The sequence below is a fragment of the Poromitra crassiceps genome (assembly GCF_964638095.1).
Source record: "Poromitra crassiceps genome assembly, chromosome: 13".
NCBI lineage: Eukaryota > Metazoa > Chordata > Actinopteri > Beryciformes > Melamphaidae > Poromitra > Poromitra crassiceps.
In genome coordinates, this window is record NC_139644.1 from 35,203,467 (window position 1) to 35,231,373 (window position 27,907).

A 27,907-nucleotide genomic window follows, 5' to 3' on the forward strand; every position below is an offset into this window, starting at 1 on the left:
TTTGCATCATATACAGTAGACTGAACAAAAACATTCAATAAGTTGAAGCACCTGTAGAGCTGAGCCAGCATTAGTCACTGACCCTCATCATCATCTGTGTTTTGGAGTGACATAGTTTGTTTATAACAAGACTGGACACTACAACCATTATGATCAAATATATTAACTAATATAAATTTAAGTTACACAACAAATCTTATACTACCAGGCATCTCGCATGCTATGCGTGCTCGATTCCTAGGCTCGCCCGCTGTGCTCGGTTGCTGCGTGGCCTCGCCCGCTCTGCAGCTCGCCGAGCTGGCGCGGCAGCTTGCATACGCAGCTCACCCTGCAGCTCAACCGCTGTGCGGGCTCCCTTGCTCTTATGACATCGCTGATGATGTCACAACTTCGCATCACTGATGATATCACAATTGCTCTCATGACATCACTGATGATGTCACAATGCCTATGACATAATCAGTGATGTCACAATGCACAATTGATCAAGTGACATCACTAATGACATCACTTTGAGTGACATAACTTCCGGGACTAAATTGAAACAGAGAACAGACAGAGATTGCCCACTTCCCCCTAAAGATTAGTTGATCAATTTCACATCTGCGTTCTCTAAGTCCTCCTTTTCTGGTTGTACATCGATTGATCCGTATGTCGAACAAAAAAAGTGAACACACAGACACAATTTGCTTATTTTTTATATTGTTTGATTGATATTTTGGTATTTTTGCACATTAGGCTCTTGAAGTAGCTATAGAAAAATATAGGCTATATAGGCTATATTTTATAATAATTATGTTCTCTCATTTTATGGGGGGTGGGGGTAGCCTGGGTAAACCCATCCCCCACGTGACCTGCTCTCAGACCTGTTCTCAGTCACTATGACTGGCGCGTATTCTGTTACATTAGCACAATAAAGTAGATTTTGTGTGTGTTCTAAAAATATTGTCCAAATTATGATTAGATTTGGCATGGTCTGTGCAAATAATGTGATGTGTTATTGATTTGGCATGGTTTGTGCAAATATGATGCATGTTATTGTGAATGTGAAATGTTTGAGGATGCGCACATTTTAATTCATACTATGGGAGGTAGGCCTATATAGGCTATTTAAAGGGACTTTGGGTAAAGTCCTTAATCTGTGTAAACAGTGATGTAAACAAAAGTGGAAAATCACTAATGTGCGAAAGTAGGCCTCCTAAGAAAAGTAGTCTAAAATAAAAATCCAAATATAGTCGGGTACAGTAACTAAAGCAAAGGTAATTTAGTTAGGCTACTCTCTTGTGTCTCCCTCAGAAACCACCACACATCATTTAACTCATTCATTGAACGCCATTACCCACAAGCTCTCTGCTAAATGGCATATTGCTTTACTTGCTGAATGGACGCTGCAACCCAATAAACTCTGGGTCCTCCCCCATCTCAACCAATAGAGACTCTGTTGCTATCACCGCTTATATTTTTAGCAATGGTTCAGCACGGCAGCAAACTACGAATATCCCTCCGCCAAATAAACTAGAGACAGTTTCCCATCTTCGAATAATCTGGTGGTGGAAGCAAAGTTATTTTTCTGGTGCAATTTATTTTGATTTAATTTCATTAAAACATATTGAAGCTACACAATCATGCATTGTGTCTGGGAGTTTGGCAGCTGAAGATTTGATATTTTTTTTATTATTATTATTAGGCTAGTAGTAGTAGTAGTATTTTATTAATATAATTTTTTATTATTTTTGCTCTGCTTGTGTAGCCTATATCTAATAGAGAGAGATGCCCTTAGTGGTGAAGTGGCAGCAAAATACTGTAGATGCATTCATCATTATTTGGAAAGGCTACGCAGCCTATGATAATCGAGAAAGTAGTTCCTGTGGTAGCGTCACGGCGCTGGGGGTGTGGGCGAGTCACACTGTATAAATACGCCGGGTTGTCAAACAGTAAAGTTTTGTCTGGTCGCTCTGCTAACTGTCAGCCTGGGAAAGCCTTTGCCATCGCACAATTAGGCGAGAGGTAAACCCCAAGGTGAAAAGCTGTCTGCCGAGGAACGTTTGACACGACAAATCACCTTGAATCCGCGACAACACGGGAATTCACTGAAACGCAGGAGCAGGAGTCACGCAGTCAGTAAGTAGCCTATAAACAGTAGCCTACTATCTTCTCTCTGCACGAAACAGGCTAATTGCCTTTTAATATAGGCGCGTTTATTCGGAACAGCCTGTCGTTGTTGTCTTTTATTTCATTTGTTTTCATTTCGTTTACAGTAACAATCAAAATGCACTGACTGCACTGTACAGGCCTAATGAATGGGTCTGTAATGCATAGCCTATGTGTGCCATCCATTTTAGATTCAGCTTTTTCTTTGCCAATATTTTTAGCTGAAGTGACTCAAAAGTGCTCTGTTGTTTATGCTATAGGCCTAATGGACTATCTTCCGAGTGGCCTACAGCCATGGTCCTCTACTCGATATTCGGCTACTGCAATATTCAATTCGTTTTATAATTCAATTCGGTGACAATTTGTTCAAGGGGTTCAGTTGCATGTCGGCTAAATGTCCTTTAATCTATTCTATGCAACCGGGCATATAGGTGTACAAAATATTCCCATCTCAACGGGCCTGTAAACAATTAGACCATTAAAGTTATCAACCCCAAGGAAAAATCATAATAATATTCCTGTAATATTTGAATGGGGACTTTGTGTGTCTGTGGTGAGTTTAGTGTGACTTATTTATGGCATTTTCTTGTATTTTTGATTGCATCACAATTACATTTCTTATAGCTACATCCCTTCATACATTTCTAGTTTAACTGTGATGTCTGTCATTATCTTTGTCAAATGTATTGTAGGATTGCTTTAACTGTTTTAACCACATTGGGGTACAGTAAACGCCGACCTGCTGGTTCGGATGCATCGCAGCACATGCACATTATGCAGCTCTGAGCCAGTGTAAACAAATATATACCGTAGGCCTGCTAGTCGCTCCACGGTCGTGACTCGTGACCCAAAACAAAAGCAGGCCTGCAAAAAACGAACTGCTAGTTGGATGTTTGGGGGGGTAATTACTCTTTTGTCACATCACGTCTGCAGATATTACGTGAACAATTGCTTCTAATGACATTGAATGACATTGGATGTTGTATATTTTTGATGCCATGTCTGTCACGAAGAGATATTGTAGTGGAAGAAGATGCACTAGCTGTGTGGGGACTCAAAGCCAAAGGCAGCCTGGCTAGATTAAGTGCTATAATGGCAGTCCGTTGCTTGCAGCTGAACAGATGGATGGACTGATCCTCTTGTCTTGTGTTCAAAGATCCTATACACTCATCTTCAACTCCTATGTGGAGGAGGGGGCGTGAACAAACCGATCGGATTGCGTTATTTTGTTACAGATATGTTGCAAAATAGGGAGATGGCTATTCAATCTCCCAGCTCCCTTCCATTTTCCCCTTCAATGTCACCTTTTTTTATTCTAAGCGAATAACACATAACGTTTTAAACCGCAATTCAGTTCCTGATGCCTATAGATCCAACTTGCACACGTTTATGGGCAATAACATTAGAATTGGTTGGCTTTATTCGTGCCCGTTTCGATCATCTTGGTCGTTGAATACCACCACAGGGAAGTGAATGCGAGTGAATCTGAATTGTTTATGTGCGGGGCAGGTGCGGGGCGCGAGGGGGCGGTCGCACGTGGTGATGACGTGGACAGCATTGCATGATGGGAAATTATGTTTTTGTAGACTGCCCTGCCATTTTACTCTTGTGATATTTATTTATTCATTTATTCATTTATTTATTTATTTGCATCACTAGCATTCAGTTAGATTCTGCATGGTGATTAAATGGTTTCTGTATCATTCGAAATGGCAACGCATTTAGCAGGAGTGACTCTGGGATCAGGTTCAGATTATAAAGGATTTATGGAGCCTAGTTCACAGCATCTGTTACCACCATCAGTGCATCTTTCAATTGACAGGGTGTACAGCAGAAATGAGTCCGGAAGACCTAGGGCCAAATGTATAAAACTCTGCGTATATTTAGGTGTAGAAATCTGTGTAGCTCTAAATAAAATGTCACCCAAATTCACACTTTCACAATTTTTTATTTATTTAAAAAATACAACATACAACAAGAAAAACATAAGAACCACAAACATCTACAAAAAACATACAAAATACAAAATACATACACAAACACAAACAAGTTCAAACAAAAACATAACCCCCTCCCTGCAGGGACCCCCCAATCCAACAACACACAAATAATTGGCTCACACAGCAAAGAAAAGACAAAGGGAACATAGCTGTCATACATTCAGGCTTGCATTATCCTTTTTTGTCACATCACATTAGTGGGACCGACTCAGAGAAGACTGTATTACAGTATGCATGGTGTGAGAGACGTGTACCGGTAGCCTGGGTAAACCCAGCCTCCACGTGACCTCCATGTACTATCAGTCACATAGAAACGTACGCTACAGACACAGTCTGACGTCACGTTGAAGGCTGGGTTCACCCAGGCTATAGTACGCACATTCTCACAACGCGTGGATTTTTATAAATTCTGAAATCTGTGTGGAAAGTGGTGCAGCACACTTTTCGTGTATGGTTTATACATTTGGGCCCAGGATGCAACTAGCACTTCCGGGTTCCTACGTGTAAAAGTCAATGGGTTTTTGAATGGGGATTTTGGTTAAATGCCTGAAGTAAGGTTCTGTTGTTAACGAAAGATTATGAAACGGCGAACTTTGTGTTCCGCAAGATAATCTTCACAATTGGACCACTTTTAGGATTTTCAAAGCGTAAATGTGTTTGTTTGTTTTTTACGAGATTTTCAGAAAATGCTTCAAAAGTCATAAAAGTGGTCCTCATTTGTGAAGATTATCTTGCTTTGATTATCTTGAGAGCACAATCTCTGCTGTTTCATCAACTTAACCACAGGCCTTATTTCATAACCTGATGCTGCCAGATGGGTGGTTTTTGATCAAGATCTCGCAAGAATCCAGCTGGCTTGCAAGCTTACTTATTTCATGCATTTAACTGAAATTGCCATAGGAAAACCCCTTGACTTGTACACATAGGAACCATAGGCAAGAGAAGAGAGGATTCCCACACACTGTTCTTTACACTTGCAATAAACTTGTATTCGATAAGTTTCGCTCATTAGACCTTCATCAGGTTAACAGAAGGTCTAATGAAGGTGATGAAGGACCGAAACGTATCTAATCAAAGTTGATTGCAAATAAAAGACTGTGTGTTGGAATCCTCTCTTCTCTTTCCTATGGACTTCTCCTATGCACTTGTCCACAAGAAACTGAAGGTGTGCATTAGCTTCTATTGATGCGTAGGAACCAGGAAGTGCAGGGACTTCTGGGTAAGCCTATGTCATCCCTGCCGTACTCTGTATCAGCTGGTACAAGAATAATTGCCATGTATGTGTTATTGAGGGGATTATGAGCCAGTTAAATTGTTTTTCCTCACCTTTCCCTTATAGCGACACAGGAGCTCCATCTCCTTTCATATAGCCTCAAATCTTCCTCTGGTTCTTACTTGGTAAAATAACATTTCCTTCTCCTTTTGTCCTGGCAGTTGGCACCTGACATCATTGCTGGACATTACCGAGGAAGCAAACGACTGGCCTTTCAGGGAAGCTCCTAAAGGCTTGGACAGCGCCCCCTGCCTTCAAGGTGCCTTTACCATGCTGACAATGAAGGCGTCATCCACGTTACAATAAGCCAGAGAGCGAACCCCTGTTTCCGCTGTCGCATCGCCTCGGTTTCAACACTATCTGAAACGTTTTGCTACCAAGACCTGGTAAGACCATGCATCTGGAAGTGAAGGTCGCCCTCAACTTCATCGTGTCCTACCTGTACAACAAGCTGCCTCGCCGTCGAGCCGACCTGTTTGGCGAGGAGCTGGAGAGGATCCTGGTGTCGCGCTTCGAGGGCCACTGGTACCCCGACTCCCCTCTCCGGGGCTCCGCCTTCCGCTGCCTTCACCTGGGAGCGCCCCGCGACCCGCTGGTGGAGCTGGCCGCCAAGAGGAGCGGCCTGGACACGGAGGAGGTGCGCGCCAACGTTCCCGCCGAGCTCAGCGTGTGGATCGACCCGTACGAGGTCTCCTACCAGATCGGGGAGAAGGGGGTGGTGAAGGTGCTGTACCTGGAGGACCCCCCCGGCCTCGGGAGCGAGGGCGAACGGGCCGACGGCGTGATGAACGGAGATGAGCAAGGAGACGCGGAGCTGCTGGAGGAGGCCAAGAGTCTGGCCTTCAACCCGGACGCTCAGGTGTTCGTGCCGATCGGGGGGCAGGTGTCCCCGGTGCTCCTGCCCTCTCTCTCCAGCTCGCCCACGCCCCTCTCGGCGCAGTCCTGCCCGGGGCTCTTCGGCTATCCGAGCTCCGGCGCGCCCGGTGACCTCGCCGGCGCCGCCCACTCCTCCAACACAGCCAGCCCGTCTCCTCCCAGCGGGGGGCTGCCCTACCTCTCCGCTCAGCAGCCGTCCTCCGCTCTCCCCGCCGCCCGGCCTCCCATCCAGCCCATCACCTTCACCACCGCCAGCTTCGCCGCCACCAAATTCGGCTCGACCAAGATGAAGAAGTGCAGCGGCGCCGGCTCGGCCGGCGGCCCCGGCGTCGGCGTGCCACCCGCCCAGAGGATGCTCTCCCGCTCCCCGACCGCCATCTCCGCGCCGGAGCTGCTGAAGCACAAGCCCCTGTCTCTGTCCTTGCACTCCCTCGGCGGTCCCATCCCCAGCCAGCTCTCCCCCAACGCCAAAGAGTTTGTCTACCCAGGATCCCCGGGGCCCCTTTACTTCGACGCCGACACCCAGCCCATGCAGCCTCACGCCAGCCCCTTCCAGCCGCCGCACTCTGTCACCTCCCACCCGTCCTTTGACCCCTTCTCCAGCCCGCCCCCTGCCCCGGGTGTCGGCATCATCGGCGGCGGCGGCGGAATCTCCTACATGGAGAAGCCGCCGTTCGTCGAGGGTTTAGGGAGCTACAACCTGCAATATCCCAGCCAGTCCTTCCAGCCGGTCGTGCTGGCCAATTAAGCCTTTACTTGTAAACACGAGGATGAGGATGAGGATGATGCTGATGATGCTGATGGGAGTCGCTGTAGCAGGAGTTGATAATCGGACGGTGATGCTCCAGATATTTTCAGTTTTTCTAATGGAATTGTTCTTACTACTAATACAAGTTAAGAATTAGTTTTACTACAAAGACTTACAGTACCACATCCACTGCGTATTTCGTGTGTTGTTTTGGTCCTCCACATTACCCCACCCCCACCCTGCACCTTACTGTTCCCCCTCATGTTTTGTTGGTTGGATGGGGAGTGGGCGGAGCGCGGATCCCGGTGGTGGGGGGGGGGGGGGAGGGTTGGGGTAATTTCCTTTCTACCATGAGTAGTTGCCAATCTCTTAGTGCAGAGATGTTTATTATTTTGCATTGAATGTTAATGTGAGAGAGATTGACGTCCTTCACTTGAAGTGTAATGGACCCGGGGGGTGAGGATAGCAGTATCTGTAATAACTCCATTTTGCACTGCACTGTCACGCTGTGAAGAAGGAGCTAGCCAAGTCCTGCAGCGAACGACGGCTGTGGGAAAGCTCAGCACTTTGCACTGCAATCTGCTCTGCCCTAGTTGCCACAAATACGTGTGTGTGTGTGTGTGTGTGTGTGTGTGTGAGAGACTGCGGTCGACTCGTCGTTTGTGTGGTGGGCCTGTTCAGCCTCCACATGCGCTGTCTGATTGTGTGTTTGTGGCGAGTCGTTGCTAGTCTCTGGCTGTGTACTAGAAGCGATCGCTTATGGTCAACTGAAATACTGTGTGCATGACAGGGATGTAAAGGAGGCGCGTGCAGTGTAGGGGAGGCGTTGGGACGCTCAGGCAGCAGTGTAGTGATGCTGTATGTAGCTGTCAGCTGCAGCTGGGAAAGACGGGGAAACCTTGCCGAATGTGAAATGCATCTTTGCGTTTTAGGAAGCTAACGGTGTGCGGACATCTCTAAATACGCACCGGGATGTAAATAACTTGTTTCCTACATGCACACACAAACAGAGCTGCATGCACAGGACTCCAGTCAGCAGTGTGTGAAGGTGAACAGACAGTAGGAGTGCAGGGGGGGAGGGGGTGCAGTAGGGATTGTGATAAATGGCTTAGCATGACTTTGACTATGAAGGAGAGAGGGCTTCTTCTTCTTCTGCGGGGAGATGAGGGAGACATCAGGGAGTCAGAAGAAGTGTGAGACAGAGGCAGCTAGAGGCTTCCACCTCCTCCGTGGCGTCCAGGGTGCCTTCACCGCCTGGGCTTAGCGAGCGACACTTTGAAACCCAGAGCACGTTTCTGCTCGGCTTAAATGGTATCAAAGCCAAAGGCTCTCTCCCCCTCTTGAAATTCTTAAATCATCTCTGTTCCTCTGGCTGTTCGTTGTACAGTTGAGGTTGTTTGCCGCCTCTTTTTCCCCAGTTCCCAGCACTCGGCGATAAACGTACAAGGATGATATGTTCGTTTGTCGACGTTTGGCTTTTGTCGTTTTATGGTGACGCCCCTTGTCAGGTCTCTGGACGGGCAGTCTCCTGTTTCTGGACCTGCCAGGTCCATGTGATGTTGACCTGCCAGGTCCATGTGACTGTGGGTCAGTCGCTAAATGTCCCGTTTTGAGCTGTCCAGCACTTTATATTATTGGGCTCCCGAGGACAGCGTGTGTCCCCCGCCGTCTCGGGAGGGACAGCGTGTGTCCCCCGCCGTCTCGGGAGGGAAGCGCTCTCATTCCTTTGCCCCGGGTTTGTTAAATGGCACATTTAGTTCCAGCCGATGATCATGAAATGCTTTAGAGATTCAAAGATGTAAGACATTTGTATTTAGATGGATCGCCATGGCGATGTTCTCAGTCTTGTCTGTTGTTATCTGAATGTTTTCTAGACTTGTGCCCATAAATGTCTTTGTATAAGCTGACCCAAGGACCCTTGACTTGTGCTCTGCTCTTGTGCAAGTTTTATTTCTAGTTTTTTTTTTTTTTTTTTTTTTGATTTCCTTTCAAGGGGCTGGGTGGGGAGGTACACATATCTCTTTATAAATGTTCTGATTGTGAGGGAAAGATGCATTTATACATTTGTTTGTAATTTATTTCCAAGTTTCTATATTTTTCTTGTTTTTGCAGAGGAATTATCAAGTACATTTGTAAAGATAAGAAATTACAATATAACTCCAGGAATATATATATATATACAGTATAAAAAGTTTTATGTTCAAATGATTTGTTTAGTTTCTTATGTGCTGAAGTTATTTTTACAGAAAAGAAATGACAATGAATATTATGCAAGTTGAGACAAAAATAAAGATGTATAGAATAAAGTATTGAATGTGTATTGTACCTTGTACAGCATTTGTCTAATAAAAGACGGGTAAATGTATTCATTTTTCAAGTTGGATTTTTGGAGAGTTTCAGAAGTGAATGTTTACAATGGGTTTGTGTAGGAAAAGATGGCTAATATCACTTTTCTGTGCTCTTAAGGCAGTCTGACAACACTATACTCCCTGTTCTCATCGGCAGTGCATTTAAACCAAAAACACAAATACATTTTTGTAAGGCTAACGTTTCCCTTCCTTTTCATTTGAATTCAATTGATATTTGACGTATATCTGAAATTCTCAGTCGTCCCTCCAATTTTTCCGTCACCAAAAATCTCCATCGCCTCTATATATTTTTTGCCTCTCCAGAGACTAAAACCATATTCTGAATTATACGAATAACTGCGCTCTCACACAGAGAAGCTGCTGCAACAACACATCAAATTTCATTTGATTTCACCTCCTGTTTTTTAAATTGGCTGTCCCGTCCCCATCAGCCTGGCCCACTGGTCCTGATACTATAGCCATATCCCAGACTGTCTTTGCTTACACAGATACTCACCCTTCTCCAGTGCAGTGTGATGCCATGATTTCAAATGCCCTGAGGGAATCAAGGGGTCTCTACCTCTCTCCACCCTGGAAAAAAAACAAATCCAATATATCTCTTCAATAAGAAGACAGTGTTAACGGCAGGTTTTGAAAAGATGAAGGAAATGAATGTTGCTGTGAATGTGATTATGATCAGTAATGAGTCAATCCTGCTTGAGATGGCCTGTGTCGGAGGGGAAACCGCTCATTTCATTGTCTTTCTTTAGTTTTTTTTTTTTGGTCTCGTCCCAGTCGAGATGTCCCAAGTGTCTCCAGCTCTCACTCTCATATTTTCAATATTTGTCAGATTACTCAGTGCAAGCAGATGTGTTTAATTTCCTGCGTAGGAAAGTGGTTCCGAGGGGGGGGGGGGCGGATTTTAATCTTTGTCAGTTGGTTGTCATTGGATGATCTTCTCCATACAGCAATTCAAGTTTTTATTTTCCTATTTCTTTTTTCAAACTCCAATATCAGGCTATTCCACAACCAGGGTTGACCATTACTGAAGAGGGAAAAACAAGAATTTTGTATTCTGATGTCCTTTGCTTACGTGTGCATTTTATTTTGCACTTTGGAATATTTTGTTGTCATAAAAGAAGTTTATTTTCTATGTAAGATTTAACATTTAAGAATAAATGGATATATAATTAAAAGTTCAGATGATATATAAATATAGTGCTTTCTTTTCTGCCTGTATTTTGTTATCATTTTTCCTATTTTGTATGGGATCTGTACACCCTGTAGATGTATGATGAATCTTTCACTACTGAAATGCAATGACCTGTTTTCTGTGCTGCCCCCCCTTGGTAAAGGGGAGTTACTACTGCGGTTTCTTATTGTATCAGATTCTTTTTTAAGTTTGTAATAAAAACAGAATGGCAAAAATAAGCATGGAAAATAATCTGATTGCCTCGTCCTCATTGTCCATACGTAGTTCTGAAATGCCTATCAGAGAATAAGATAAGTAGGGATGCACCGATAACCGATAGTTACCGATGTTGATATGATCTGTATAAAAACACGTGAATGAATGAATGAATTTATTTGGTGATAAAATAAAAGAACACAACAGTACATATAGTAATGAAAGAACAGACAATATATCAATCACCGAGGATAAAAACACAAAAAAGCCCGAAGGCTTATTTCCATTGTGGTCCTCACATAAAACATAATAGTATGACGAGGCATAAAAAACATAAAACACTTTCTACAATAATCAAATTTTGTACATACTGAAAAACACTGTGAATTAACTGAATTTTAAAGTTATCTTCATTTCCAAAACATTTGAAAAAGTCCATAAAACATAGATTCACCGCATTGTTTCCTCTCAATATGAAAATTACTGACATTAATATTGGTTATTTTGCTCATCGGACAGATATACGGTATTAAAAAATAACTAACATCGGCCAATACTGATATGATTGCTGATGTATCGTCATGCACCCCTATAAAGGGCCTAGCACATCTGCATGGCAAACCCAGTCCGTGCTGTGCTGCACATTTTACACATCAAAGATGATGGAGTCCATTCCCTTGTTGTGGTGAGAGCCTCGAATTCAAGCGACAAGGCCAGTGCCTCCTGCTATAGCAGTAAACAAACCCAAGTGAAGTTTGATCAATAATTCAAAGGCAAAAGATGAAATCCCTCGTATGGTAAACAAGCAGATTGCTCACCAGCCCTCTCAGATGCTGGACCCATCCCATGTCGATGTTACCTGATATTTCATCATCTAGTGCAGAGAATCTCAACCTCTTTCATATCAAGGAGCCCTAATTTAGTCCCCATCAGGGCCACAGATGCACATTTGATGAGTTTTTTTTTCTCTCTGACCCAAATCGGAGAATATTTTTTATTGTTAGATATGATTTTGTCCAGAATCCCATGACTTATCTGTATTGCAGGTAAAGAGAGAACAGTGCAACTATCATCAACACATCGTCATTCATCTACATGCTCTAATTGTGTTAACTCTAATGGTGATATTTAACAATTCACCAATTTGCTGGGGACCGCCAGGAACCACCTCAAGGACCCCTGGTGGTCCCCAGACCCCATGTTGAGAACCACCTATCTAGCAGAATGCCCCAGCTCTATCCCCTGCCTATCTGTGTATTGTGTGTGTGTTGAGTGTGTGTGTGTGTGTGTGTGTGTGTTGTGTGTGTGTGTCAGATGCAGCTGAGCCAGGTCGCCTATGGCTCTTTCTCTCTCATGTGATGTGAATGTACTTGGCTGTGCTCTATAGTGGTGTGTAGTGGTTTGGTTTGACATTAACATGCATGGCTGGGCTCCTCCTTGGCTCTCCTCCGCTCTCCACCATCTCTTCATCGCCCCCTCACTGCATCCCTCATCCCCTCAGCTCACACGTCTTGCTGTATCTACTCTCTCTCCCCCCTCTCTCTATCTACCTGATCTCTCTCTACCCTCTCTCTCACTCCCTTTCTCTCCTCTCCCACTCCCCCTGCATCCCTGACTCTCAGCAGCCCCATGCTATCATGTTTGCCTCATCACCTACCCCCCCCCCACACACACACCCCCGCTTTCTATCTCCTCCCATTCTCCTTCACCCCCTCTTCCCGCACTCCCCTCCCACCCTTTCTGCTCTCCCCCTATCACCGCCCTCTCCTCTCCTCCCTCCCCTCCCACCCTTTCTGCTCTCCCCCTATCACCGCCCTCTCCTCTCCTCCCTCCCCTCCCACCCTTTCTGCTCTCCCCCTATCACCGCCCTCTCCTCTCCTCCCTCCCCTCCCACCCTTTCTGCTCTCCCCCTATCACCACCCTCTCCTCTCCCCCTACCACTGCCCTCTCCTCCTCACTCCCCTCTCCATCCTTTTGAGGCTGCTGCTGTTACGCAACACTGCTCCCCTGTGTGTGGCTGTGATCATTACGTAACATCTCCTACTCCTCTGGAATGCTGATGAGCGAGAGGACAAGGCGAGGAGGAGGGGACAGGACAACAACAAAAATAAATCTGCGTGTACATGCGTGCGAGGAGGGCTCATTTGTCCGCCACACTGTGCACCTGTTTCTTGTTCCCATCCTCCTCCTCCTCCTCTCTGTCGTTCAGCATTGCAGCGTGCCCGCCTCCCACCGCAATGATGACTCAAAGCAAGGTCACGACGAGAGCTCACGTTTCATTAGATCCCACTTTATTTCATATGCATGATACAAGATACAGTTAGGACATGGTATGGTACTGCCATCGCACGTATCCTATACCTGATAAGGACAATAAAAAACACAACAAAACGCATATTTTTATATATATATATAAAAAGAAAACAAAGCAAACCCTCACAAATATAAAACAAACAAAAAAGACCATTAAAATGTATTTAATAAACAGGTTTACATATTCTCTTCAGGACTATTGTAGCGATTTTGTATAGTAAAAAAATGTGAGACTGCTACATTATGCTGTTATATGACCTTGATTTAGTGTTCTGACAGTACCTGTAGTTCAGCCCGCTGCACAATACTTTTAATTTGATTAAAAAATAAACTAGCTTTCATAGATCAACTACGATTATGAATCAACAGCATAATGTAGTCATTAATAACCCTAACCTGTCAAGTTTGAATGTCAATGCAAATATAACACCTTGCTGAAGAGCTACTACTGGACCATCAGGAAACTGAAACAAACAGTCTATGGAGAAAGCAGAAAAGCATCGACATGTCCAGTGTATCTAGATATAGATCAATCTTTAATAGAAAATAATCCACACAGTGACAAAACAATCCCTTTTCAACTGATGCTGATGCTGGCCCCAAGGTCAAGATGACTGCACGAGGATGGGCCATGAACAGATGTTCTGTCCAGTTCAGACAGAACAGCAACATGTACAATGAGGCTGGCCATCTCTACCCATCCAACATGTCTACAATGTTAATTCTTTTCACTGATAGTTTGACAGACATAAGTACACTTGGTGTAAAAATGTTCGGGGGGTGGGGGGTTCAAACAGTTACTGCATGTCATGCATTAGAATCCCAAACTACAGGGGATCTAAACTGGAAGCACAAATGACTTTGGGGCATTTCTCCATTTAGTACACCATAGCCACTTTACATAGAATAACATCACTGAAATAAAACAAGCATTGAATAACACAGAGTATTATTGCCAAATGTATTTTTCTTTCCAAGTTTACAATGACGATAATAAACACAAGCTGAATGATCACAAAAACCCTTCAGCCAAAGACACTTGAGATGTTGAGTCCCATTGCTTAACAGTCTGAAATGTATTCACTAATTTAAGACACAGACTCAGCCAATTTGGCAAAATAACTTGTTTGTCGTGTCCGATCCAAGGTTTTACCAAATATGGAACTAAGCTGTATTAATATGTGCTTTGTGTGTCGACAACGCTGCCGAGTAGCCCTGCCACACTTTTGCATGATCCAAAAGATGACAAATCCTTAACATCGCTTCCTGCTGGACCATTTAATACAGGAAGTGTCGGATGAGGTAAATATGAACTTGCCCTGTCCTTGATATATAGATATTAAGAAAAATAATCCAATACAACTCCTTATTTAATATATAAAGCCATTTTCAAAACAAACATCTAAAAGCACAGTTTACCCATTGAAGTCCCTGCTGCGTAGTCATTGTTTCCATTACGAGTATCGTTCCTCAAAGGAAATATAATAATCTGATGTATTGTTCTACATCACAATCAATAGATGCATTAATACCATCAGAATACATACGGCACTCATCACCATAATGTGACTATTTGGCAAACGTAAGGAATAGTATTAGGTTAGTAAAGATAGACAGAATCCCTGTATCACAGTTAGGGAATAACAGACCATGACATAGTCATTTATTTACAAGGTTTAGGAGCAGTCATCTTCGAGTCTGGCAAAAAAAAAAAATCCGGCCATGACTGCAGCGGCTCTAGCGCCCTCTACTTGCAGTGTGCAGTAAAATAAACATCCCTTACATATTATAACATACCCCTCCACCTGTGAGGGCCCGGGAATCACCCAACATTATGCCTTCATCAACAGCCAATGACCCACTGAAACCCCTCCCCCCAGTCCTGAAACCCCTCCCCCCAGTCCTGAAACCCCTCCCCCCAGTCCTGCTCGCGCTCCCGTGTGTAAAGTCTTCATCATTTGGGCAAATCCCAAACAGGCTTGTTTTCGAAAAAATCGCCTGTGAGACTCTGGAGGCTGATCTGATCCGAGTCGAGTAGAAAAAGAAAACACAATAGCTTCAAACTGTGGCTCATGCGTCTTTTTTCCCCTCCTCAGCTACCGTCTCTTCCTCAGCTACCGTCTCTTCCTCAGCTACCGTCTCTTCCTCAGCTACCGTCTCTTCCTCAGCTACCGTCTCTTCCGAGGTGGTTGTGGAACTTGTGGTACACGTACGGTACCGGCTCACCACCGCTATAACGATCACACTACTGTGTCTAATCCTCACAATAACGGTTAACACGCAAAAATGCACACACATATCCATGTGGTGCAGGGAGATCAGATGACTATATATACACAGAGTTTTTTGTTTGTGTGTGTGTGTGTTTTACAAGCAAAGGCAAACACAGAAGGAAGAGCTGTGAGTGAAGGACACTTTGTCTTCTGAGGGCCTGAACTCTTTGCTTCCCTCTGCCTGCTCAGACCTCTGCTGCTCGCTTCAGGGTCTGCAAGTGCCACTTTCAATGTCCCCTGCTGCTCTATTCACGTGTCCACGTGTCCCTCTGCTGCCCTGTGATGAGTCCATCATGATCTTACATGGCCCCTTTCTTCTCAGCCTAAATCGTAGGGAGTATTAAAAATAAATAAAAATAAACAGGACAGACCAGATCAGAAAGTGCACACAAGGGGAAGGGTGAGAGATGAGTGCACCTTTCAATACAAATAACTTATAGCAGATGTTAGTCATGCTTTGGTCCTCTTAGAAACGCATTGCTATGCAGTGATAAAAAAAAAAAGTGTAACATTTAAAAAGGCCTGCAATTCTTTTGCCTCCTTCTTGCTCTTTCTCCTGACATTGGCGAAGCCGTCTTAAGACAGACCAGTTTTTCCAGTTGTCCCTGTGTGTTTGACCGTGGGAATGTCCAGAAGGTTTCCCCCGTCCTCTCCTGAGTGGAGGAGCCAGGCGCTCTCCACAGGCCACTCACTCCTGTGACCACCGCTCCTGATGTAGACGCCTCGCCCGCCTCGGGGTCCACGGGCTCGTGAGCCTGACGCAGTGACCCGGGCGGGCAGGTCAGCAGCCAAGACAGCAGTGCAATTCTACATTCCCTTGGTGTTGGTGTCTGTGTTGTATTCAGTGGGGGAGGGAGTTCTGCTTTTGTCTCATCATCAGTGATGCTTCATCAGTGATATTTGTTTTGTGTTTTCGTTTCCAAAGTGCTTTACAGCGGGCCGTACTTGGCCTCGTAGCGGGCCACCACGTTCTTGCAGCGGCCGCAGTCTTTGCGCAGCTCGGCCACCTGCTGCCGCAGCGCCGCGTTCTCCCGCTCCAGGAAGGAGGCGCGCACCGTGATCTGGTTCTCCTTCAGCCGCCGCGCGTCGCGGGACCGCTTGGCCGCCACGTTGTTCTTCTTTCTCCTTGACCAGTATTTGTCATCCTGTTTGGAACAAGGGCAAAAACCGAGAGAGAGAAAAGAAAATAAGAGGGGAAAGGGATGGGCGAACATGACGAACATCAACCAGGGGTTTGAAACAAACGAACATCTGTGTTGTGAAAACATCCCCGCCCCCGTCTCTGATCGCTAATCTTCAATGAGCCCTCACTCTGCTAGAAAATGCTTTTAATCTCCGCCAGCGCTGACCAGGACCCTGGCCTGTCTCGCTGTCTGGCTCCCAACACACAATAGCATTCTGACATCTTTGTGGAAAAACAACCTCATACCATCCAGTTACAGTTTTCAAATCAAAATACTCAATTGACTAATTGCTAAAACTATTTCACTTTTATATTTCAGTACACTTAATACATTATTTGTCCACTATGTCATTAATATATCATTATGGCGATCAATCACCTATCAACAACCCAGACCTGGATTAATTATTTATAAGTTTTATTCTACCAGTAGTGAAAGGTGGGAGCGGGGGTTTGCATTTTTGAAACGTGAAATAATTTCCTTTGTGCTTGTCAAACAAAAAAATCAGATCAGCTTTTTCAACAAGTCTGTCCAAATCAGCCCACCTTCTGTTCATCGGGAACAAAGACTTTCTTGGCCTTCTTGATCATGGGCTGTGGTTTCAGCTCCTCGTCGGAGAATTTGTGTTTGCGCGGGTTGAACAGCTCTCCTCCCGGCACGCTGGACAGAACCAGGTCTGTGGGGTCCGGCTGGAAATTCATATCCACCTCGATGGCCTCTGGGTCGATGGGGGAGGGTGTGTTACAATCTGAGGGGGGGGGGGGGGGGGGCACAGTGAGAAGCACAGTCAACGAGAGTGACCTTGGGCTCCAAGAAATGCCACTGGCTCAAATACAGGAAATGCCCCACATACTTCTGCTACTATCTTCTATGGGATGAGAATGGGACACACACACAAACAACTGTGAATGCTTGCTAAAACCTCAGAGTTATTAACGAGGGAAACAGATGGCATTAAGTGCCAGAAGGTTGTGTTTCCCTACATTCAGACAAGTTGGTTTGAGCTGCAGGAGACTTTAATAAAGAACTCTGAGGCGGATATGGTGGATTGTAAGAGAACGACACTACGACCGGCGTCTAAAATAACAGAAAACTCATAGCTGTTTACCCAAGCCTCTCCCAAGCAAGGACACTCTGTTTCTTCTATTTCAGTGCCATGTGAGCTCCAACACACATGTCACTGCACGTACTCCTATGTGCATGTGTGTGTGTGTGTGTGTGTGTGTGTGTGTGTGTGTGTGCGTGTGTGTGGCGACAGAAGAGGGCCACGAGGCATATGGTTACAGGTAACAGTTACCAATGTTATTGCCTAAAAAGAACAGGGAAACTAATACAGCACCTACAAAAAGTGGACACTGCTAAATTTGAAATTGTTAATCATGGTGTTTGTTTGACTAATCATACAGATACCGGTAATACAAACATGTTATTTACACAATTACATGTTCCTTATGAATACATCAATAAATAAAGGACTTCCTCCCCCTTCCCTGCGACTTTGCTAAATGGAAGCCTAACTGTATATTGATGTGCGGGCCCCGGGGGACGTCTTTTGCCAGATCTAATTTAGGGTGTGTCTCTGCAAATGACATGTATACATAATGTTATGCCAGTGTATGTATACATGTGTGAACAACATGTTAAGTGTAACTGTATATAACGACAGATAGGCCTTTAGCTTGCGGGGGAATGCTCAGTCTCCAGTAAAGCTTTATGTACAGAGTTTAAGCTTCTGAGCCTCATAGAAAACTTTTGTCTTTTAAAAAATCCTACCATGATGGTATGTAGTAATTGGGAATATGATACAGGGGAATTTTTTTTAAAAAAATTAAAAAGAAAGGGGAAAAGAAATTCTGTCCAAAAATCCTGGAATGAATGAATGGATGGATAGATGAATGAATATAGTACAAATAAATCACCTAAAATGTGCAGCAACCTGAAACATTTAAAATCGTCTGTAAACCACTAAATGTAAACGGAATTGCTCACCTGTTTTCTTCTCCTCCACCTGCTCATCCGCCGCAGCCTCCATGGACACAGACTCCTGTTCCTCCTCTTGCTCTTCCTCCTCATCTTCATCATCCTCTTCCTCCTCCTCCTCCTCCTCCTTCATCTTAGCCGGTAGCAGGGTAGTGATCGTCACCGCTTCCTCCGGCTCGGAGGCTTCCGTGGGAGTGGCGGTGTCGCCAGGGGGCGGGGACGCTGAACCTGAGACTTGGTCAGTGGCGACGGCAGCAGCGGTGGTAGCGATTGTAGGAGCCGTGGGGACGATCTTAGCTTTGTCTTCCTCTGGGCTCAGGCTCTTCTGCAGCTCCTCATCCTCCAGGCTCACGGGGATCCCGTTCTCCAGGAGGAACTCGTCCAGGTCCATGTACTCCAGGTGGAAGGTCTCCCCGTCGTACGGGATGGTCTTCTCCCAGATGGCCGGGGTCAGGGAGGCTGAGACTCCGCCTCCCGCTACCATACCTCCAGAGACACCTCCAGTGCTGCCAGCTGGCAGCGCTCCACCCTCAACGTCCTCAGAGGAACACAGCTTCTCCTTCTCTATTTCTGCAGGAGAGAAAGGAGGGGACAGTGGTTTTATTATTTGGCTGCTTGCTGTGAATTTAATTTGGTTTTCCCGTGCACTCATGACTCCCGTGGTCTTTTCAGACCACACACATACAGGAAGGGGTGGAGAGAGGGGTTGAGGTGTGGTTGCCAGCCAACTGCGGGTAAACAAAGGTGGGTTTACAGCCAAAATGCGTCTTTACTAAGCCTGAAAGTAACGTTAGAGAGCAGGAAGAGAATGAAGTGAAAGAAGAGGCAGACACAATGAGGTTTCAGAGAAACCAGAGAAGGCCATAGGTAGACAAAGGGAGGAGGGAGTGATAGGTCACGCACCAGACAAAAGGCGCTGTAGACACAACCTGACCGGAAAGTAACTAGGACTTAAAGAAACAGTTCACCCAAAAATTAAAGTTCTGTCATCATCTCATCATGCCAGTAAAACACAGGTGAAGTGTGTCCATATAACACGCAGGGAGGTTGCCAGCACAACTTGAGAGGAAAACCAGTCACCATTGAAGTCAATGGTGACGACTGGCATCAGGGTAGATGATGACAGAATTGTCATTTTTTGGTGAACTGCTCCTTTAAATAATACTTAATTAATTAGATCATTGCAAAGGCAACAAGTTGCTCGCCCTGCTTGGTCTTGATGGTTTGGATGCGCTGCTTAGGGACCAGCAGAGAGCAACTGGAACTTCTTGTTCTTTTCCCTCGCAGCCTCCTCACTTGGCACCAGCGCCTGGGATGAACCTGAACTGGCTCGGGCACAACATTTGGCATGTGTCCTCTTCCTATTTCCTTGTTCAACATTAATTGCAGACGTTTCACTCAAATATCAGGTGCAATTCTATATTTCCAGCACTAGTTGCTATAAATGACAGATAGCATATCTCAAAGGAATAAACTCAATAAACTCGTAATAACAGGTCAGAGATATGGGGCGCCTCTCGCTTACCGTCGTCGCCTTCCTCCAGTATGTTAGGAGGGGGAATGTCCATAATCTTCTTTAAAACAAAAGGGAAGCATTTAACGTTGCTCGGCTGAAGAAGAGCCGTTGCTACCGCGTCTTTGCCAGGCATTGTTCCTGCAGACAGTCCCGACCAAACGAGATGTTCCTACCGAGACAGACCACGGGGCTGAAAAGCGAAACAAAAACACAACCGTGCGGGGCGCTTCGGTCTTCTGCTGTTTGCGCGTACGCTGCTTTGTCAACCCGTTGTTAATGTTTGTCAATATTAGCGCTTTTGCGGAGAGGGGGGCAAAACTAAAACAACACTACACCGACTCGCCTGTCTCCGTCCGTATCCGCCGAGAGCGCTTGTTGAATATTCATGAGCTTTGTGTCACGCCCCTTCTGGAAATAGTAGACGCGGATTGGTCGCCTGTATGAATATGTAAAATGCTACACAGAAAGTACACAGGGTGCAGTTTTGTGTGTGTGGTGGGAGCACTGCGCCTGCTTATTGGCCACAGGTTGTCCACATGGAGGTCCATCCTTTATATGGGAAGGGCGGTACTGTGCACAATATACGGGTTTAGGGTTTAGAACATATAGTACAGAACATTTTTTATCCTCTCAGTGGGAACGTTTCCCCTCACTCAATTGGACACACGCACATTGGCAGGGCAAGAGAAGGGGCGTCTAAGAACAAGGAAAATAAAATAAAGTCCGCACACTAGTTGGATATGCATATTCTACGACTACTACGCATATTTGCACTCCGACATTCAAATTGCAAGTCTACGTCCTATTTATTTCTCATCAATCAATAGATGCAATGCAATGCTGTCTGCGCATTTACTCTGTGTGTGTGTGTGTGCGTGTGTGTGTGTGTATGTACACTCTCCTCGTGGCCAAGCACGTGCCTCCACCCCCTCACGTGAAAGCACAAGCTGTCGAGGGGCGTGGCTACTGCACGTGCGGGCCAAGGTGGTGGGAGTGGGCGCGCTCTATGAACAGCTGGCATACCGCATCTGAATACAGTGCGCTCTCTGCCCGCACCAAACACGTTCCTATAATATTCCTAAAAGGCATGCATAGTGCGTCTGTAGGAGGATCTGAACGTATCGTACTAGTAGGCTATTTACCTCTTTATTATCACTACTGTTCTTCCGATTATTCCACCATTTTCCCCCACACGTTTTAAATGGTACAAATCATGCACGCGCTAAATGCGCGCGCCGGACCAAAACAGTCTGCACGTTTCCGTGCACGCGCGTGCTGGGGCTGCTGGCGGCTAGCATGCGACAGTGTTTTGTTTTTTTCAGCAGGCTGTTGAGTTCAGGAACACAGTGTTCTAACCGCACATGAGACTCCACCTTCACCACTAATCTCTCTTTGTCATCAACTGTGCACAGTTTCTAACCATGCGCGGTAAACACGTCCGCGTGCCCGCTGTCAACGGTTTCAGAGGAAATTAAATGAATGCGAAACCAGGGAAATCCAGGGTGCCAGGAAAAGCAATCCAGTGGATCTCGACGGCTAGACGGATCTGTTGTTGATCTGTTGTTCTACTGGACAGTGACATTATGCATCTTTTCTCATGTCATTCGGGCGGCGATCCTCAGCAGTGGGATCACCTATAAACACACTGTAGCCAGCCTAATAAACCAATTCCATGTTGTTTACTATGAGGTCATCTAACAGAATAGCAGCATCTTTCTGCAAACCACCCGATCTGATCATCATGCTGTTCAACACACTACACATGATGGCACGATAGAGTATACTGCTGCCCAAGTGCTTTTAAGCAAAGCACTAAATCCCATTCTTCAAGGGTTCTGCACTGCACTTCATTGAATCTGTCTGAGGAAACAGGTGTGTGTGTGTGTGTGTGGCTATCTAGAGTGTGTGTGTGTGTGTGTGTGTGTGTGTGTGTGTGTGTGTGTGTGTGTGTGTGTGTGTGTGTGTGTGTGAGACACACTATGTACCCAAGGTAGGCATAACAACTGAATCCGGTTAGGCTACTTGTGCTTGTGTCTTTGTGTAGCCTGGATCAGATCAATATCAAGCTATCACGTTGCATGGATAAATGGGTCAGTCTGTTCACAATAACAAGTTCCTGGGCCAGTCTGTTCACAATAACATCCAAGTTTCAAAATAATCACAAATTCATCATGACTGCTTGTTAAACAGACAGAAGGTGCTGCAAATGTGCTGCAAACTCACATTTTCCTCTGCTTCCAGAAACACACGGGCTGTGAGTCTGCTGTGTGCACACTCACAGCACAGCAGTGGTTCTCAGTGTTTCACGTCAAGGACCCCCCAAACTGACACAAATTAGACCATGGATGGACCCCCATCTGATAAGATTTTTGCTTTTACACGTTTTATGTCAGAAAGTGCATAAAACCCATGACCGAAATACTCATACAATCTGTCATTGTGTTACTTATGATGGAATCATAGAGAAAATAAATGATCCCGCTTTTTTGCAGGAGCCGCCTCAAGGCCCCCTGGGGGTCCCACTCTGAGAAGCACTGGCATACAGAACATGCAAAACATCCACTGGCCCTGATCATTTGCAGCAAACAACACTTGAGTGCCCTCTGCTGTCAGTTCATTTGGTTGTAAAACTCATGTATTTACTCTCCCTGAGCAGAGAGGTGGGTGATGATGTCTGTGCACCACAATGAGCAGAACATGTACTGTAGGCCAGAGGTTCTCAAATGTTTTTCAGCCCAGGACCCCTTACAAGATAGAAAATATACCGGGGACCCCCTCATTCTGATTTGTGATTTTGGGCTAGGCTTAATTGTTTCCACGGTAACATGCTTGACTTTTAAATTGATAGGTTTGTTACATTAGATTTAAAGCATACAATGTTTTCGTTGAACTATGAAGCTTTTGCACACACAAAAAAAGTTTTTGTTTTTATTTTCTTGAAAACTTTTCGTGGACCCCCTGGCAAAGTGCCACGGACCCCTGGAGGTCCCCGGACCCCCATTTGAGAACCACTGCTGTAGGCTATCTGAGCCAAACAGATCTACGCAGTATTATTCCAGTGTCTACAGCAGCCAGCAGGAGGGGCTATTCTACAGTTACCACAGTGTGAGCAAGCCAATACAGCTAGTTTAATTCCTCATAAGGAAATAGGCAGCAGGAACATCGTTAAGAGAAAAATAAGGCAACGATTGACTCATCCCGTCTGGAATCGTCTCAGTGCTGACAAGATACACAGGCCAGGCCAGTGACTGAGTAGAAAAGTCTTATTCTTGTTTCCTCCTGATGGGAACTGTGCATTGTTGATGGATGATAAAACAAAAAGAAATCTACATTGTTGAGGCTCAAAGACAAGGTAAAGATGGATGAGAAACGTGAGCATCACCTTAGCAAGAGACTGACGGAAAAGAATGTGCAGTGTGTTTTCACTGACAGCAGATCAAGAGAAGGACAGACACCAAGGTGAACCATCAATGCCATGTCATATTATCAGGAGACACAACAAGACAAGGGACTAGGGGTGTCACGATACGAGAATTTCTAACTTTGATACCGATAACCACGAAAAATATTGATACTCGATAACCAGGACCACCAGGGCCTCCACCAGAGGGGACTGTGAGGTGGCCTTCAGGCGTACCACCTTTGGACAAACTGTGCTGTCAACTAATCTGAAGGGACGGCTCAAGGCAAACCAGACTTGTTGTGACCACTAATCCAGCAACCTGCCATCCTAACTCTTCACCACTGTACTGCTGTTTGTGTGATGTGTGTACTGTGTGTATCTGTGGTCTCACTTTACATCTGACGCACCACACAAGCACACATAGTTCATGTATTGTCTTGTTGTTTGTTGTTGATGATGCGTGTGATGCATTATGTTGTGTGTTTTTTATCCGATACATCAACCTGGCCAAGGGGCTAGAGATGAGCATCTGGCTATAATCTGGCGTATTTACATTTATTTTAAATGTTCATTAATATGCTCTGTCCCTGCCAAGTCAAACTAATACAATAAAAATACAATACATTTTCGATACCAAGGCGAGAAATGACAACACATCAATAGGCGTAAAAATAAACCAAGATGGGCGGACAGACGCACGCTTCTCCATAATCTAGACGCGCTCAAACTCATTAAAAACTTTGCATTTACACAGCAGATTACCATGCTCTAGTCATCAGCCTATCAGAATACTTTTAGCTTGTTGAAGCAACAGATGATAGGGAGGGCAAAATCTGTAGCGTGTTTGGTTTTTCATGAAGAGAAAGCTCTGCTGGTATCAATACAGTTGCAAATGAGTATTGTATCTGTTTCATTTTTTTGACCACCTTACTAAGGGATAGCAACTTTCTCAACCCAGAGATGTCTGCAAGTGTGTGCCCTACCCATAAAAACAGTAGGCTAAATGAGTTCTATATCACTCACTGGTTCCCAACATTTTTGGCTTGCCATCACTAATAAATAAGAACTAGAATGCTGAGCCATAGAACTCTAAATAATGTATTTTCTTTTCTATTTTTCTATCTTAATTAATATATTGTTGCTGTGGTTGTATGTAATTATGTTAACAGGAGACCCGCATGAGGCAAAGCTCGACTAAGTTGCTGTATCATTTCAGTCAGATCTCAATAAACTACACCTGCGTGCAATTTCGCCATGCTTAAAGCATAAGCAAACACACAAGTAAAATGCATTCTCTATGCTGCTGCATTCATGTCATGTAGTATTTACTGCTTTAACTGGGAAACTTGTTCACACCAGGTTCCTAGTAATAATCACAAGTATAGGACATGTCATGTGGATGTTTTTTTGCACCCTGATATCTCCCACTTGGTGTCACACATTGCATTAGTGTGTCAGCACAAGCAGCAGACACTGTAATACAACAACAAAAAAGCCATGTCCTAAAACGCAAGCGACGTCTACTGCAGTTTGTTTAAGGCTGATTTTAAAGTCATATGTGAAAATAATTTTGAAGTGGGCGTTCCAACTTCCAACACATTGCACACGTTTGTGAACACTTAATTCGTTTTTGCACTTTAATGTAGCATAGTTGCCTTCAGTGCAGCAGAGTGGAACAGGACTAGATTCAAGACACCTGACAGCAAGCGCCTGCTCTGCTGAAGTGTCCTTGAGCAACACACTGAGTCCCTACCAGTTGTTCCCTAGCTCACCCTGACATCTCTGTTGATGGATTTCTTATAGTAGCCTATCACATTATTCACAATCTTATGACCCCACAATAACTCACACACATCCATGAAATACATTCATATCATAACCCATCATAAGATGCCATTTTTTAGCAGTAATCAGGAGCTCCATCAACCAAGAGAGAGAACTCTAAAGGTCTTTCAATAAATCAATATAATATAAAAAGTCAATCCATGCATGAAAGAGGCACTGCTGGTAGAGCTGTATTCAGATTCTACACGTGCCCGCATCTTTTAAGGCAGAATAATGAGAGATCAACTGAAGTCCCTGTACCAAGATTAACAGTAGCTACGGGACACAAAAATAGCTGCAAATCACTGAGAAAATCTCTATTAGCCTACTATTGAGGGGAAAAAAGACAATAAAATAAAAAATAAAACCCTCAAAATGGGGGGTGGCAACAAATCCTAGAAACATTACTAGCCTACCTAACTGTCTGAACAAAGCATGGAGACTGGTGCGGAGCAGGTGAGGAAACTGATGCATCACAAAACAGGCTCAACAAGTGCAATGCCAGGAAGAACAGACTATGATGTGAGGAACTCATGAGACACGGTTGCATCAGGTGCAGGTTGTTTCTGAGGCTGCAGTGAGGCATCATCATATATGAGGCAGTTTTTGACCACCTGTAGGCCCACATGGTGTGAGTGAGCTGGATGATACTTTCCCATCTAGCCTCATGTTCAACATGTTACAATCAAGCTGACTACAGTATCAACAATAGGCTACATGTGAGACAGTAATTTGACAACATGAAATGAAACGCATAGCCATTCATATTTAGTTGTAGGCCTACTTTGGCCATACATCAATAACTAATTTGCTGTCTAGTGTATGACCTGAAATAGCCTAACACGTGAACATATCAGGCTGTTTTCACTGTAGGCTATGTGACTTCTATTGTCAAGAATAAGATATAATAATAATGTTATAACATTATAATAATAATGTTATAACATTATTATAATCATATTATAATAACATTGAAAAGTACATTCGTAAATACACATTTAATTGCAAAACAAGTGATTTCACAAGACAGGAATTAGTAGGCTACATCGCATGATTAATTAGCAACATAATAATTTTACAATAGAAAATAAAAAAATCTTACCGTTGTCATCAAAGGCAAGGAAGGAAAACGGGTAGTCAACCAAGGACTTGAAGAGATCAGGAAGGTCGCTCCTGTCTCCGACGAAGATTTCGCTTGCTGTGGACATTGTAAACGACAGGTATCAGACAGCCCAAACACTCCGCTAATGTCGAGAGATGAGTGCAGCTCAGTAACTACTTGCAACAACTTCTCAGGTCATGTCACGGGGATGCCTGCGTGTGTCCATGTCCCAGCAACTTGTATTATGAGCAGCCAAAGCCACGCCCCCTCAGCCTCAATGTTGTTGTCCGAGAACCAATCAAATGCGTGAGAGTTAAAACAGTCCGCAACGCCCATTTGCTGTCGCGTTTGTCAGTCACAGCGCCGAGCCAATCAGAGAGCAGGGGCGGGCTCCGGGGGCGTGCGAGCACATTTTCATCACGCATGGCAGCATGTGGGGAGAGAGGAGGTTCGAACACAGATGGCACATTGCGCACTCACAATTTAAAAAGAAGAATGATTTGACTGTAGTCCATAAAACAAGTCAAGTGGCATTTCGTACTAGTCCCCTGTAGGTAAACAGTTATCCTCAACCTTTGTCCATATCAAGGACCCCTAATTTGGTCTACATTGTGGCCAGGATCCCTTTTGTGTCTCAGACCGAAATCTCAAAAATGGTCCAGAATTCCATGACTATCTGTATTGTAGGTAACTTGGACAGAGACAATATTGGAACTATGACCAAAACAGCCAGTCTTCCAAATTATTGTTTTATAAAATTAAAATTAAATGGAGCGCAAGTGGCGCGAGGCTCGATTGTCTGACTCTAGCCAGCTGACTCTAGCCAGACAGTTCACACAACTTTAACACAACAGTATATAAATATAGCCGCAAGTGGCAATGGCAGGGGTTCAAGCCTTGCTCAAATTGACATAGTCCTTCAGGCAAATTTGTAGAGCACGTTCAGGTGAACATGTGGAAAAAAAGTTGCTTGAAAATTGGAGAAACAGCCTGGGAGTTACAAATGGGTGTGAAGTTATGGCATATTTTGAATTATGCCACGCCCACTTTTCACATCTGTGGCGCCCCCTTTTGGTCAAATTTCAATGTGCATGTCAGAAATGCCATTCCAGATGAGGCTGAGAAGTTTGCAACCGATTATGCAAATTTACTTGATTTACCGCTATTACATGCTTACACCATAGACCCCGCCCACTTTCACCAACGATGACAAAAACTTCTGATTTTGACTAGGACATCCTCCTTGATATATCTGCCAAGTTTCGCAATCATTGGACAAACGTGCAGAGTTACGGCCTTTTTTGTGTTAGGCCACGCCCATTTCTGGCATTTATGGCACCCCCCTTTGGTCGAATTACACAGAATTTAAGACACATACAGTTTGTGATGGTCTCCGAACATCTCCAGCAAGTTTCTTGAAGATTAAGTTAATCGGTTATGAAGTTATGACAATTTAGCTGAGAGGCCACGCCCTCTCACAACTTTAAGGGTTAATATCTTCGAAACGG

The 27,907-nt window shown here is 44.7% G+C and overlaps 2 protein-coding genes across 3 annotated transcripts; one reads left to right on the forward strand and one right to left on the reverse strand.

The window, feature by feature from the left end:
• Positions 1 to 1,980: 1,980 nt before the first annotated feature.
• Positions 1,981 to 7,048, forward strand: tob2 (transducer of ERBB2, 2; the record flags this gene model as incomplete). Its single annotated transcript, XM_083648831.1, has 2 exons — positions 1,981 to 2,121; positions 5,586 to 7,048. Exon 2 carries the CDS (start codon positions 5,819 to 5,821, stop codon positions 7,046 to 7,048), a length of 1,230 nt encoding a protein of 409 aa, XP_083504957.1. The 5' UTR covers positions 1,981 to 2,121; positions 5,586 to 5,818.
• A 7,999-nt stretch (positions 7,049 to 15,047) lies between these two features.
• On the reverse strand, positions 15,048 to 26,536 carry tefb (TEF transcription factor, PAR bZIP family member b). 2 transcript variants are annotated; one of them, XM_083648898.1, is made up of 4 exons: positions 26,400 to 26,536; positions 18,564 to 19,124; positions 17,120 to 17,322; positions 15,048 to 16,535 (listed from the first exon to the last, which is right to left on the reverse strand). In XM_083648898.1, exons 1-4 carry the CDS (start codon positions 26,503 to 26,505, stop codon positions 16,320 to 16,322), a joined length of 1,086 nt encoding a protein of 361 aa, XP_083505024.1. In that variant the 5' UTR covers positions 26,506 to 26,536; the 3' UTR covers positions 15,048 to 16,319. The 2 variants fall into 2 exon arrangements, with proteins under 2 accessions (XP_083505024.1, XP_083505023.1); XM_083648897.1 differs by lacking the exon at positions 26,400 to 26,536 and adding an exon at positions 20,080 to 20,272.
• Positions 26,537 to 27,907: the final 1,371 nt, after the last annotated feature.

Bases quoted from the DNA above. Each gene is read 5' to 3' on its own strand.
- tefb (XM_083648897.1), bottom strand. From the start codon at position 20,203: ATGCCTGGCAAAGACGCGGTAGCAACGGCTCTTCTTCAGCCGAGCAAC. The intron at 17,323-18,563 runs GTGAGCAATTCC...CCCCCCCCTCAG, and splicing joins GGTGGAGGAGAAGAAAACAG to ATTGTAACACACCCTCCCCC. The intron at 16,536-17,119 runs GTGGGCTGATTT...TGTTCCAAACAG, and splicing joins TTGTTCCCGATGAACAGAAG to GATGACAAATACTGGTCAAG.